This window comes from Trachypithecus francoisi, unplaced genomic scaffold (assembly GCF_009764315.1).
Source record: "Trachypithecus francoisi isolate TF-2019V2 unplaced genomic scaffold, Tfra_2.0 Lachesis_group13, whole genome shotgun sequence".
Lineage (NCBI taxonomy): Eukaryota > Metazoa > Chordata > Mammalia > Primates > Cercopithecidae > Trachypithecus > Trachypithecus francoisi.
Genome location: NW_022681458.1, coordinates 94363610 through 94379345, shown reverse-complemented (window position 1 = coordinate 94379345; position 15736 = coordinate 94363610). Strand labels below are relative to the sequence as shown.

Genomic DNA, 15736 nt, shown 5'->3' with positions numbered 1-15736 from the left:
GGAATGAGGTATGGGGCTTACTCATCCTCCATCTTGCTCCCTTCATTGGTATGTAACTTCGTAGTCTTTTGTTTCTAGAAGGTTTTCTGGAATATAGTTTTACATATTAGTTCTGTTGCATTGTTTTGTTCTTTAGGAACTCTAATTATATGACTGTCATTCCTTCTTTGCCTGTTGTACATTCTGCTTACTACCTTCTGTCTTACTCATTTTATTTCTCTTTATCTAATTTTCATTCAACTGGGTATTTGACCAGCTTTATACAGCACACTTAAAGGTTTTTTGGGATATAATTTTCATGGGGCTTCTAATAATTGTGGTCTTTATTTTTGAGTTTTTTCTTTTTCTTCCATTCATGAGTTTAATCAACTCTTCAAATTTCTTTCTAGGTCTTCCTACCCCTGCCTTTTATGTTCTTATTTTTGGAGATTTTCATATTTCAGGTGACTTTTTAATTTTCATATCCCTAAATGCTACTTTTGAGTATATTAGGTTTGGAGCATTCTTCTTGAACATTTTTTTTCTCCCCTCCCCAGAATAAGAGTTGTTCATCAGTAGAGGTATAGCTGAATCTTGTCTTCTCGTTTTAAGATAATTGAATAGATTTATTAAATTTTCTTCTGTTCATGTTTTTTTGGATTTGAGGTATTCACAACATTCTTAGTTCAGTGGCACCCTTTTCTATCTGTGTAGAATGATGGGCTTTCAACAAGTAGGCAAGGAAGTGCTTTTCTCATTCTAGCTCTTTCTAGCTGGTGTTCGTAAATCCCTATCATCCCTGGTTTTCTGTGGGACAGATGGGCCCAGTATTATACAGCACACTTATAGGTTTTTTTGGGATATAATTTTCATTGGTCTTCTAATAATTGTAGTCTTTATTTCTGAGATTTTTTTTCTTTTTCTTCCATTTCTCCCGCTCTTTTCCATTTTAGTTTCCCAGAATTTTGCTGCACTCTTGTGCTGATGGCTTATCTCATTCTCTTTGTGATTGTGGCTTTATACGTTTTTTAGTCCATTACTAATAAGTTTACATTATAAGGTGGTAGAGTATATAAGTATAGGCATTCAGTCAGCTATCTTTATTTGGGAGTTTTAAAATAGCAGTGAATAATCTTTGGCTCTGTATGTATCCTAATTCAGTGGATAAATCCTGAAAGCAAGTAAGTTGGGGCATGAACTTGGTAAGATGGAAAAGCGCCAGACAAGTAAGGATTCAAATTTCATTCTTGTTGGTTTCTACCAGTGTGGCCATAGAACCTTAGTTCATTCGTCCCCAAAAGAAAAACAACAACAACAGCAACAACATACTTCTTCTCTGCATCCTGGTGCTCATTGTGTATGACTAAAAATCATGAATTACCTAGTTTTTTTTTTTTTTTTTTTTAAGTCTGCTTTATTTACCATGTAATTTCATGTTTTCAGGGGAAAATAAAAAGTAGAAAGTGTATAATGTCTTTACAGAAACTCAGAAAAATGCTTAAGCATAATTATAGTAGGTTTCAAAAATATTTTTCAGAATGTCAAAGTAGCTATAAGAAATGATTTTGTGTATCTTGGTGGAGAGATGTTTCAATTAAAATGCAATATTTTTACAACATAAAAAACAAAAGTAATACAGATTTACTATAGAAGATTTAGAAAATATAAAGGACACAGAAAAAAATAACAGTCACTGATTAGTTAGCATTTTGTGGTATATTCTATTCACTAGGCTCCTTTCTCTGCATATATATTTATTTATATTTGCTTATGTTGTTTTATAACCTGCTTGTTTACTTCATATCCTAGTTATTTTTTTAAGTAGAGATCTAAGTTATGTTGTTTTTTTACTGCTGCCTAAGCAAGAGTTCAATCTTAGGTGCATAGTGTGATTTACATAAGTAATTCCCTGTTTATTGACATTTAGATGCTCTCTGTCTCTGTCTTTGTGTCTTATAAACAGTGCCATGATGACCATTTTTATACAGCCATTATTACCCACTTTTTTGGGGGGGGTGAATTCCATAAATAGAGTTGGTGGGTCAAAGGGGTATCTTTTTAAAGGAAAGAAAATCAAGTAGTGCCTGTGCTTGAGTTTTAGTTATTTTTAAAAGCCTAGTAACCTACCATATAATGCAGCATGTAATGATGTAACAAGGAATTGATATTACCTCTGTCTACTCTTTCCCCAAAAAAGACAAACCAAAACTCTGGTACCTACTTCCAGGATTCTATGTGTTTACAACTAGTTATGTTTATTATACGAAGCACAGTCCTCTAGAAATGATATTACTGTATTTTCTTGTTGTTGTTGTTGTTTGTTTGTTTGTTTGTTTTGGCTTGAGAGACTGTCTCATAATCTGGTGAAAGAAATGAAGATGAGATTTATTTGTAGAGCTAAATTTGGTCTACAAGTTAAATTGAGGGAGGATGTCTTGATCTGGCTCCTTCATTTCTGACTTCAGCCCCGTCATCTGCCAACTCTGTTAACAAGAAGAGAGTCATCTGTGATCTGTTTAAAAATGTTCTCATTTATAAAATTAAAATAAAATAAGGCCAGCATGCTGGCTCATGCTTGTAATCCCAACACTTTGGGAAGCTGAGGCAGGCTAATTGCTTAAGGCCAGGAGTTCAAGACCAACTTGGGCAATATAGTGAGACTCCATCTTTAAAAAATGTTTAAAATTATCTAGGTGTGGTGGTATGCACCTGGCTAAGGCAGGAAGACCACTCGAGCCTAGGAATTTGAGGTTACAATGCACTATGATCATGCCACTGCACCCCAGCCTGGGTGATAGCGTGAGACCCTGTCACTAAAACAAAATAATATTGAATCCTCATATATTAAATATATATTTTGATAATTGGATAGTATCTAAAAATGTTTTGTACTTTGGGGAAAGTGAAGTATGTATCCAAAGAATCTCTTTAAATAAATATTATGCTGCCATTTAGCTCAGTTTCTTCTTATTACCCATATCTGTAGATCATCAGCATTACCAGGATGGGTTTTTCATCTTTAACACTTCTCTGGTAAGGGTGGAGTAGTTAAAGAACCCTGGAATCAGAGTCTTTAAATTTGATTCTCTTGTAAAATGATGCCATAACTAAGAGCAAATCACTTGTTTCTTGAGTCTCATTTATAAAACAATATAAATATCTACCAATACATCCCAAGATTGTGAGGACCTAATAAGCACACGATTGCAGAGGCTGTCTGAGAAATGTAAAACATTACATAACTGCAAGGTGACATTGTATATTTCATCACTTTCTGTGACCAGCAAGGTGAGATGTGAGAAAAGTATAGGAAAACATGGGCTTAAATCGTTAGGAATTACTGATTCCAGGCTTGGCTTCCTAGTTCCTTGATATCGTTTGTTGTTGTAGGTGTGTGAATCTCACCGTCTTGGTGCAAAAGTTTGTTTTTTGAGAGAGAAAGGGTCTTGCTATATCTCCCAGGCTGTAGTGCAGTGGTGCAGTCACAGCTCACTGCAGCCTCCCATTTCTGTGCTCAAATGATCCTCTTGTCTCAACCTCCCCAGTAACTAGGACCTCAGATGTGAGCCACCACATCCAGCTAATTTTTAATTTTTTTATGGAGACGAGGTCTCACCATGTTGCCCAGGATGGTCTCGATCTCCTAAGCTCAAGCGATCCTCCTGCCTTGCCTCCCAAAGTGTTGGTATTATAGATATAAGCCACTGCTCCTGGCAAACGTTTTTGCTACTAATAGATTCTAACTAAATTTGTAGTAATACTTGAATGGGAAAATGTATTTGGTGCTCCAACTTGGAATTCTGCCCTATTAAGAAAAACGTATTTCTGCCTGGCACTGGAAGCCCTTTTTTCAACTACTTGCCTTTTTATTTTTTATTTTTTACTATTTCTGGACCTTTGTTCATTTTGGACATAATGTTTTCTCTGCCTCGCTTATTTGTTTATTTCCTCTTTTGCCCTGCTAAATCCCTGTTGATTCTAAAAGTCACAGTTTAGATTTTACTTTCTTTGGGCATCTTTCCCTAACCTTCCAAGATGAGTGGTTTGACTAGTTGAGATTGGACATGCTTGTCAAGTTCAAACATGATTGCATACTTCAATCTCTCTCTCTGACTAGATAAGTTTCTTAATGGCAGAGACTGTTTCTCATTCACCATTCTCAATAACAGGATAATATCCAGTGTTTAATAGGTGTTCCCAAGCATATAGAAATGATGCCTACTGATAAACAATTTTTAATTCATGCATTGTAGCATATTCAGCCATCTAGTTTCTTTTACTCTAGTGCACTTCTGTATCTTGAGGCTGGATATTCATTTCGTTTGGAGGTTGAAAAATGTTCACTTAGAAAGCCTCTGTGGTGCTTAAGGACCCTGAAATATTTATTGAGCCACTATAAACGTAGAATGAAATTGACAGAGAAATTGATGGCATTGAGGTAAGATGAGTCATATGAACCATGTATTCTAGACATGAGTGAAGAAGTGAGAGCTGTAAGGGAATCTGATGAAGAAAATTGAAAGGTCGAGAAGCTGGAGATTTTCATGAATTTGAAGACTAGGAATAGTGAGTGAGAAGATGTGTGTGAACTCAGGGAATAGGAAGTAGAAGTTGTATTCAGAGAGGACCAGTATATAAATAAACAAAAGCATAAAACAGTATGCTGTTACTGGGGAATAGCAAGAAGTTTGCTGTAATTCTAGACAAGAATGTTTGGGAGGGATATGGTCCTGGAATAGTGGGTTGCACTAGTTCAGATGAGACATGTTTGTCAAGCTCAAAAAATGAGACTTTATCGTATAGATGGTGGGCAACCTACCTTTTTCTTTAGTACGATGTAGAAGCTCCATGAGCTTAGGGTGTGCCAGGCATCGGGGACAAAGTGGTGTATGCAAAGCAGACACACTGTCTTGCCCCACAATCCAGTGGAAGAAGAAAGAAGGCAGAAATCACATGGTTACAGAAACAGATATGAAGGTCCATGTCTTAGCCTGCGCTGGAAAGGTGTTTGTTTCTGAGAACTGATAAAAGGGATTTTTTTTTTTTTCCGCTTAGAGGGTAGTCAGGTTTCACTGAAGAAGTGACATTTTTAAATGTGGAACAGAAGGGTTTATTTAGGAGAAGTAGGGGATTGTTATTGAGGGAGGAGGCTGTGTGGAGAGTGGCAGGTAGGAGAAATAGTAATTCATGTTGCTGTTTCAGAGTTTACAAACCTCTCAGAGGCTACATTTGTTTAATTTTGTTACAGGCAATAAGACCTTATCAGTTATTTTGTTTTTTTTTTTTTTTATTTTTTATTTTTTATTTTTTATTTTTTTTTATTTTTTTATTATACTTTAAGTTCTAGGGTACATGTGCATGACTTTTATATCATGTATAACTCCCCAATGCAATCCCTCCCTCCTCCCCCCTCCCCATGATAGGCCCCAGTGTGTGATGTTCCCCTTCCCGAGTCCAAGTGATCTCATTGTTCAGTTCCCACCTATGAGTGAGAACATGCGGTGTTTGGTTTTCTCTTCTTGTGATAGTTTGCTAAGAATGATGGTTTCCAGCTGCATCCATGTCCCTACAAAGGATGCAAACTCATCCTTTTTTATGGCTGCATAGTATTCCATGGTGTATATGTGCCACATTTTCTTAATCCAGTCTGTCACAGATGGACATTTGGTTGATTCCAAGTCTTTGCTATTGTGAATAGTGCCGCAATAAACATACGTGTGCATGTGTCTTTGTAGTAGAGTAATTTATAATCCTTTGGGTATATACCCAGTAGTGGGATGGCTGGGTCATATGGTACATCTAGTTCTAGATCCTTGAGGAATCGCCATACTGTTTTCCATAATGGTTGAACTAGTTTACACTCCCACCAACAGTGTAAAAGTGTTCCTATTTCTCCACATCCTCTCCAACACCTGTTGTTTCCTGACTTCTTAATGATTGCCATTCTAACTGGTGTGAGATGGTATCTCATTGTAGTTTTGATTTGCATTTCTCTGATGGCGAGTGATGATGAGCATTTTTTCATGTGTCTGTTGGCTGTATGGATGTCTTCTTTTGAGAAATGTCTGTTCATATCCTTTGCCCACTTTTTGATGGGGTTGTTTGTTTTTTTCTTGTATATTTGTTTGAGTTCTTTGTAGATTCTGGATATTAGCCCTTTGTCAGATGAGTAGGTTGCAAAAATTTTTTCCCATTCTGTAGGTTGCCTGTTCACTCTGATGGTAGTTTCTTTAGCTGTGCAAAAGCTCTTTAGTTTAATTAGATCCCATGTGTCAATTTTTGCTTTTGCTGCCGTTGCTTTTGGTGTTTTAGACATGAAGTCCTTGCCCGTGCCTATGTCCTGAATGGTACTACCTAGATTTTCTTGTAGGGTTTTTATGGTATTAGGTCTAACATTTAAGTCTCTAATCCATCTTGAATTAATTTTCGTATAAGGGGTAAGGAAAGGATCCAGTTTCAGCTTTCTACTTATGGCTAGCCATTTTCCCAGCACCATTTATTAAATAGGGAATCCTTTCCCCATTTCTTGTTTCTCTCAGGTTTGTCAAAGATCAGATGGCTGTAGATGTGTGGTATTATTTCTGAGGACTCTGTTCTGTTCCATTGGTCTATATCTCTGTTGTGGTACCAGTACCATGCTGTTTTGGTTACTGTAGCCTTGTAGTATAGTTTGAAGTCAGGTAGCGTGCCGCCTCCAGCTTTGTCCTTTTGACTTAGGATTGTCTTGGCAATGCGGGCTCTTTTTTGGTTCCATATGAACTTTAAAGCCGTTTTTTCCAATTCTGTGAAGAAAGTCATTGGTAGCTTGATGGGGATGGCATTGAATCTATAAATCACCTTGGGCAGTATGGCCATTTTCACGATATTGATTCTTCCTATCCATGAGCATGGTATGTTCTTCCATTTGTTTGTGTCCTCTTTGATTTCACTGAGCAGTGGTTTGTAGTTCTCCTTGAAGAGGTCCTTTACATCCCTTGTAAGCTGGATTCCTAGGTATTTTATTCTCTTTGAAGCAATTGTGAATGGAAGTTGATTCCTGATTTGGCTCTCTGCTTGTCTGTTAATGAGTAGTTTGAATATATTAGGGTTTTCTTAAAAAAATTTGACTGTGATCGACAACAAAAAACATTTTACAAACATATATGACTGAAATAACTTCTACATTCAGTACTATCTGATTTTTTTCTTTTCTTTTAAAAAAATTGCTGACCTGTTAGTGGGTGCAGTTTGAAAAACATGGGGTAAAATGACGGGTTAGGTTTCTTTTCTTTTCTTTTCTTTTCTTTCTCTCTTTCTTTCATTATACTTGAAGTTCTAGGGTACATGTGCACAACATGCAGGTTTGTTACATATGTATACATGTGCCATGTTGGTGTGCTGCACCCATTAACTTGTCATTTACATTGGGTATTTCTCCTAATGCTGTCCCTCCCCCTACCCCACGACAGGCCCCAGGGTGTCATGTTCCCCGTCTTGTGTCCAAGTGTTCTCATTATTCAGTTCCCACGTATGAGTGAGAACATGCGGTGTTTGGTTTTTTGTCCTTGTGAGTTTGCTCAGAATGATGGTTTCCAGCTTCATCCATGTCCCTGCAAAGGACATGAACTCATCCTTTTTTATGGCTGCATAGTATTCTATGGTGTATATGTACCACATTTTCTTAATCCAGTCTATCATTGATGGACATTTGGGTTGGTTCCAGGTCTTTGCTACTGTGAATAGTGCCGCAATAAACATACATGTGCATGTGTCTTTATAGTAGTATGATTTATAATCCTTTGGGTATATACACAGTAATGGGATGGCTGGGTCAAATGGTATTTCTAGTTCTAGATCCTTGAGGAATCACCACACTGTCTTCCACAATGGTTGAACTAGTTTACAGTCCCACCAACAGTGTAAAAATGTTCCTATTTCTCCACATCCTCTCTGTCTTGTCATTTTATGTTTATAAAATTATTACCAGTATTCATAAGCCTTTATCTCCGCTAATTAATGAGTTAGTTGTGTTTTTGATCTGTGGTTACTGGGGTATGTTGAGTGCACACCGAAACCCTTGTTCAGTTTTAAAACAATATGTTTTGAAAACTCTCTAATACATAATCTTATTATTGTATAAAGTTTTTTTTTTTTTTTTTGGGAAGAAAGTTGCAGAGAGTCGAGTTATTCATATACCTCAGTTTTATGGTAGATTGTTACCATTGGTTTCTAAAAGAGCCTTCTGTTTTCCTCTCCTCCCCTCCTCTCACTCTATTTTCATTTTTATCATGGAATTATTAAACATACACAAAAGTAGAGAAAATAGTATAATGAATCTCTGTGTGTTTGTCTTCTGCAGTTAATCACATATGGCCAATCTTGTTTTGTCTCTGACACTGCATTCCAATACGGCCTGAATTTGAAAGGGTATTGCAAGACCCCTCTCTGGTTTCATTTATTTATTCTGTTCTCTCTCTCTTTGCTACTCCCATTCTCCTGTCTACCCTCTCAGGCAACCAACTAATATGTTTAATGTGTCTCTTCTGGCAAAATCTGTACTGTTTTATGTACATTTCCTTTTAATTTATAGAAATCACATGTTATATCTGATTCTGTTTCTTATGAGTTTTCTGAATTAACACTGCTTTTTTTTCCTTATTCACGAAATATATCACAAGGATCTTAAAAAAAATTTTTTTTATTTCAATAGCTTTGGGGAAACAGGTGGTGTTTGGTTGCTTGGAAAAGTTCTTTAGTGGTGATTTCTGAGATTTTGGTACACCCATCACCTGAGCAATGTACATTGTACCCAGTGTCTAGTCTTTTCCCAATCACCTCTCATCCTTCCTGCTGAGTCTCCAAAGTCCATTATATCATTCTTTTTTATTTTTATTTTTTTTGAGATGGAGTCTCCCTGTGTTGCCCAAGCTGGAGTGCAGTGGCGTGATCTCGGCTCACTGCAGCCTCTGCCTCCTGGGTTCAAGCGATTCTCCTGCCTCAGCCTCCCAAGTAGCTGGGACTACAGGCATGCATCAACACTGCCGGCTAATTTTTGTAATTTTAGTAGAGATGGGGTTTCACCATGTTAGCCAGGATTGTCTCAATCTCCTGATCTGGTGATCCACCCGCCTCAGCCTCCCAAAGTGCTGGGATTACAGCTGTGAGCCACCACACCTGGCCCATTATATCATTCTTACGCCTTTGTGTCCTCATAGCTTAGCTCCCACTTATAAGTAATAACATGTGATGTTTGGTTTTCCATTCCTGAGTTACTTCATTTAGAATAATGGTCTTCATCTCCATCCAGGTTGCTGCGAATGTGATTATTTCATTCCTTTTTATGCCTGAGTAGTATTCCATGGTATATATACACCACATTCACTCCTTAGTTGATGAGCATTTAGGCTGGTTTCATATTTTTGCAATTGAGAATTGTACTGCTATAAACATGTGTGCAAGTTTCATATAATGACTTCTTTTCCTTTGGGTAGATACCTAGTAGTGGGATTACTGGATCAAATCTAATTTTAGTTCTTTAACCAATCTCCATACTGTTTTTCCATAGAGGTTGTACTAGTTTACATTCCCACCAGCAGTGTAAAAGTGTTCGTTTTTACCACACCTACACCAACATCATTACTTTTTAATTTTTAAATTAACGGCCATTCTTGCAGAGTAAGGTGGTATCTCATTGCAGTTTTGATTTGCGTTTCCCTGACAATTAGTGATGTTGAGCATTTTTTCATTGTTTGTTGGCCATTTGTATATCTTCTTTTGACAATTGTCCATTCATGTCCTTTGCCCACTTTTTGATGGGATTATTTGTTTTTTTTCTTGCTGACCTGTTTGAGTTCCTTGTAGATTCTGAATATTAGTTCTTTGTTGAATGCACAGTTTGCAAATATTTTCTCCCACTCTGTGGATTGTCTGTACCCCGCTGATTATTTCTTTTGTTGTGCAGAATCTTTTTAGTTTAATTAGGTCCCATCGATTTATCTTTGTTGCATTTGCGTTTGGGTTCTTGGTCATGAACTCTTTGCCTAAGCCAATGTCTAGAAGAGTTTTTCCGATGTTATGTTCTAGAATTTTTATGGTTTCAGGTCAGTTGGTTTTTTGTATAAGGTGAAAGCTGAGGATCCAGCTTCATTCTTCTACATGTAACAGTGCTTCTAAGCTGCATCACATTGTATATGCATCTGGACTGTTGATACCAACTGTTTTGTAATATTCATGGTGAGCATCTACCACATTTTACTTCCCTACTCTCCCACTCATAGATACCCACATTGCCCCAGATTTTCCTCCACAGCAGGTATCATTTCAGTGAATATACCTACTTACATACCTGTGTGAGGTTTTCTTGGGGTTATATATTTCAAGACAGGAGTTGCTAGTTCATAGATTATGCAGATTCAGTTTGAGTAATTAATCACGTTGCTCTCTGGAGTGGTAGAAAGTCTGTGCTTCCATAGTCATGCATGCAGGAATTTGTATCCTCATATCCTTGCCAACACTTGGCATTATTTTAGTTTTTTATTTTTGCCAGCTTAATCAGTATAAATCATCTCGTAAAATTTTTTAAATTTGTGTTTTTCTGATTATTAATGAATTTGCACATCTCTTCACATACTTGTTAGCCTTTTGGGTTTTCTCTTCTGTAAATTGCCTATTTGTATCTTTTACCCATTCTGTTAGGGTTACTTTTCCTGTTAATTTGCAGGAGTTTCTTATATTTATAGATAGTAATCATTTATAGGTTTCAGACATTTAAAATAACATACCCTTTTGTCATAAATTTATTAACTTTGTCCATGGTGTCCTTTATTGAACAAAAATTTTTAATTTTAATGTAATAGATTTCATTGAGTTTTTTTTTTTTTTTGCTTTATTGTTCGTACTTCTGAAGAAGTTCTCTGCTCTTATAGCAGAAAGATATTTCCCTTTGTTTTCTTCTGTCTGTGGTTTTACTTAACATGTTTAGATATATACAGATATTGTAGGTTTGGTTCCAGGCCACCACAATAAAGCAAGTATCACAACAAAGCAAGTTACATGAATATTTTGGTTTCACAGTGCATATTAAAGTTATGTTTATACTATATTTTTATAGTTCCTTAATTTTAAAATGCCCCATTGCTAAAAAATGCTTGCTAACAGTCATCTGAGCTTTCAGTTATTCACAATCTTTTTACCCTTGGAGGGTCTTGCCTTGATGGTAATGGCTAGACTGATCAGGGTAATGTTTGCTAAAGGTTAGGTGGCTGTGGAAGTTTCTTATAGTAAGACAATAGTGAAGTTTGCTGCATCAGTTGACTCTTTCATGAAAGAATTTATTGTAGCACGTGATGCTGTTTGATAACATTTTACCCATGGAACTTTTTTCAAAATTGCATTCTCAAACCCTGCTGCTGCTTATCAACTTTGCATAATGTTCGAATCCTTTGTTGTCAGTTCAGCAATGTTCACAGCATCTTCATCTGCAGTAAATTCCATCTCAAGAAACCACTTATTTGCTCATCAATAAGAAACAACTCCTCATCTGTTCAAGTTTTATGAATTTGCTACAATTCAGTCACATATTCTGAATAGGCTCTTCTTCTAATTCTAGTTTTCTTGCCATTTCCACTACATCTTCAGTTACTTCCTTTACTGAAGTCTTGAAGTCCTCAAAGTCATCCATGAGGATTAGAAGTCCCTCCTTTCAAACTCCTATTAATGTGGGCATTTTGACCTCTTTCTATGAATCATGACTGTTCTTAATGATATCTAGAATAGTGAATCCTTTTCAGAAGGTTTTCAGTTTACTTTGCTCAGATCCATCAGAGAAATCACTATATATGGCAGCTATTGCCTTACAAAATGTATTTCTTAAATACAAACTTGGAAGTCAAAATTGCTTTTTATCCATGGACTGCAGAATGAATGTTGTCTTAGCAGGCATGAAAATAGCATTAATCTCCTTGTTCATCGCCATCAGACTTCTTGGGTGACTGTATACATTGTTGAGTAGTTGTATTTTTAAAAATATATGTATTTTTTCCCCAGAGCTACTGCTATGGAAGCTACTGCTTGGGGGAAAAAATAACTTAAATATTTGAAGTTAGCTTAGCATATTTAGTAATTAAGTAATAAAATAACTTAAATAATCTAAGTTAGCTTAGAATATTTAGTAAACCTGTAGAGCACAGGCAGAGTAGAGTTACCATATTCGTGAGGGCCTTAGGATTTTTGGAATGGTAAATGAGCATTGGCTGCAATTAACATCACCAGCTGATTGGCCCCTAACAAGAGAGTGAGTCTGTTCTTTGAAGCTTTGAAACCAGACATTGACTTTTCCTCTCTAGCTATAAAAGTCCTGCATGGCAGCTTCTTCCAGTAGAAAGCTGTTTCACCTACATTGCAAATCTGTTGTTCAGTGTAGCCACCTTCATCACTGATCTTCACTAGATCTTCTGGATCACTTGCTGATGCTTCTCCATCAGCACTTGCTGTCTCACCTTGCGCTTTTATGTTATGGAGATGGATTTTTGCCTTCAATCTCATGAGCCAGTCTCTGCCATCTTCTAACTTTTTTCCTGTAGCTTTTTCACCTCTCTTAGCCTTCATAGAATTGAAGAGAGTTAGTGCCTTGCCCTGGATTAGGCTTTGGCTTACGGGAATATTGTGGCTGGTTTGATTTTCTCTCCAGACCACTGAAACTTTCTCTGCCTCAGCAATAAGGCTGTTTCGCTTCATTATTATTTGTGTGTTCACTAGAGTGGCACTTAGTGAGCTTAAAAAGGAGTGGAAAATGTGGCTTTATAATATTTTGTGATTTCTAGTAGGCAGGTCTCCGTTCTCATGCTACATTTTCTGCTTCTTTTTAAGTTTACTTAGTTATTCCTAGACTTCTGTTCCTTAGCTAAATTTCATGACATTTTTCTTAAATATGCTTATGCTTTCTTGATTTAACTTAGTCTGACAAAATGCCAAAGAGATACTGACTGTGATGTAGTATAAATGATTATTTAGGGAAAAGCAGGTATGACTTGATTGGATCTGACAAAACTTGATGCTTCTTGTAGGAGTCCCAGTAGCTGCCCTGGCTTACTGTTCACTTGTCTGTGGCATAGAAACTTGTTAGCCCACTTCCTCATATTGTATTTCTTTTCTTTCCCATTTGTTTTTATATCTCTGTCTCTCTGCTTTCTTTAATAGTAATTACTGGCAGAAGATCATGAAATTAATGTAATTCTTTTCTCATTATTTGATATCTATCCCCATCTATCATCTTACCTTCCTTTTAAAGTACTGGTTATAATCAAACTAATCTGTGTATTTTGCATAGAATGGACCTTCAGTTTAATTTTATTTGTGTCTTGCTGAATGAAACTTTTCTTTTTGGATCACTGCACTAATTCCTTTTGTATAATAACATTTCACATACCCTAAAGGCTTGAATGAAATTAAGAACTTCTAATTTCTTGGACTTTATAGAACTTCCAAAAAAAATGGTGTAATATCTTAGGATTAAAAATTTGGCTTTGCATATATATGTATATCCTGGATTGTATTTCTGTTTTGTTACTTAGAGCTGTTTGACCTTCAACAACTTGTGAAATATCCTTATGCCTCAGTTTCTTTATGTGTATTTTGCATAGCCTGACATGTAGTAGGAATCCAGTAAAGATTTCATTTATTCATTCAGTTAATGTATATTAAGCAGCTTCTATATTTTGGCCATTGTACTAGGCATTGGGGATAAGAAATTAACAAAACAAGCAAGTTCCTTCTTGGAACTTACTTTATGCTAGGGGGAGATGGGCAGTAAACAAATGAGATCTTTACTCTGTTAGATGTTGCATAGTGGTATGGAGGGAAGTAAAACAGGAAAGGTATGAAGGAAAGTAAAACAGGGAAGGAGTGCTAGAGGAGGAGTACTCTTTTAGATTAAAAAAAAAGTCACGGAAGGCCTCTCTGCTGAGATAAGACTGGAAACAATTTTGAAAGCAGATCATTTGGATATATAGAAACAGCAACATCAGTGTGGCCAGAATTAAAGATTGTAGAGGAGAGAGGTCGGAAATGAGATAAGAGAGATGCAGAGTCTCGTAGGTCATTGAGTGAGTCTCGCTCAGTTACCCATACTGGAGTCCAGTGGCGCGATCTCGGCTCTCTGCAAGTTCCGCCTTCTGGATTCACGGCGTTCTCCTGCCTCAGCCTCCCGAGTAGCTGGGACTACAGGCGCCCGCCACTACACCCGGCTAATTTTTTTGTATTTTTACTAGAGACAGGGTTTCACCGTGTTAGCCACGATGGTCTCGATCTTCTGACCTCGTGATCCACCCGTCTTGGCCTCCCAAAGTGCTGGGATTGCAGGTGTGAGCCACCGCGCCCAGCCGTTGAGTGATTTTTTAACCTTTACTCTGAATAGGATGGAGATCAGTAATCCTTTATGGGGTGGGTGACATGACACGATTTACCTTCCAAAAGGTAAAACTGCTTTTTTGGGAATGGTCCACTGTGGGGCAAGGGAGGAAGGAGGGAAAATTCGATTTAGGAGGCTATTTCAGTAAGTTGTGGAAGTAATGAAGTGATTAGAAACTAGATATATGTTATAGGAACTGTTCATTTAACCTTTATTTAAAAATATTTTCTGCCCTGGTAGTAATAAAATTTGTTGAATGTAATTTTATCTTTCTTTGAATTATTCAGAATTTTGTACTGTTAAAGTTTGAAGTACATAAATGCAGAAGATACTTAAAATCTGTGATATAAATTTCTTTCTTGTAACTTGGAATTTTTCTTTCATCTGGTAGTGGTGACAAACACTTCAATTAATTTAGCAAACATTAATTTTTTTGTAATTGAAATTTTATATTCTAGTTTCTGAATATATATTTAATTTTTTTAAAAAGAATTCTACTTACGAAAATTGTAATAATCTGAGGTGTTACCAGTATGAGCCACAAGTATTAAGAGAGAATTATGGCAATGTATGTATAGGTCTTTGGCAAAGGAACTATTTATAATTCATTCTTAAAGCACTTTGTGATTATTAAACAAAATAACTTTTATATAAAATTATGCATTGATTAGTATTACCAAAACAACTTATGTTGCCTACTTTACATTTTCCAGGAACATCATTTACAGCGAGCGATTTCAGCACAGCAAGTGTTTAGAGAAAAAAAAGAGAGCATGGTCATTCCTGTTCCTGAGGCAGAGAGCAACGTCAACTATTACAATCGCTTGTACAAAGGAGAGTTTAAACAGCCAAAACAGTTCATTCATATTCAGCGTAAGTTTGTTAATTCATTGTTTTCTGTTTGTACTTTAAATTTATCAACCAGTGGAAATCTTTTCTTTTGCCTAAAAAAATTCTAATTTTTAAATTCATACACACTGATTAATAGAAGTGTTAAACATTAAAGAATAAAATCCCTCTGTGCTTACATCTGAATTTGGAAATCATTTTGAGTTTTAAGTAACATTTGGAACATTTGATATTTATGTAGTATAGGGTTTTGTATAGCACTTACACTTTATTACACAGCTAAAAGGTGGTGGATTACTATACCCAGATGAGATTTCCCTTTTTTTTTTTTGAGACAGAGTCTCTCTGTCACCCAGGCTGGAGTGCAGTGGCGTGATCTTGGCTCACTGCAGTATCTGCCTTCCGGGTTTAAGCAATTCTCCTGCTTCAGCATCCTGAGTAGTTGGGATTACAGGTGCGTGCCACCACACCCAGCTAATTTTTGTATTTTTAGTAGAGATGGGGTTTTGCCATGTTGGCCAG

At 36.5% G+C, this 15736-nt stretch overlaps 1 protein-coding gene across 2 annotated transcripts in view; it reads left to right on the top strand.

The window, feature by feature from the left end:
* Positions 1 to 15736, top strand: part of EPC2 (enhancer of polycomb homolog 2) — a 146388-nt gene that overhangs the window by 29786 nt on the left and 100866 nt on the right. For both annotated transcript variants that reach the window (XM_033231563.1, XM_033231562.1), the window contains exon 2: positions 15079 to 15238. In XM_033231563.1, the coding sequence (XP_033087454.1) occupies positions 15079 to 15238 (160 nt within the window). The remainder of the gene's footprint in view (positions 1 to 15078; positions 15239 to 15736) is intronic.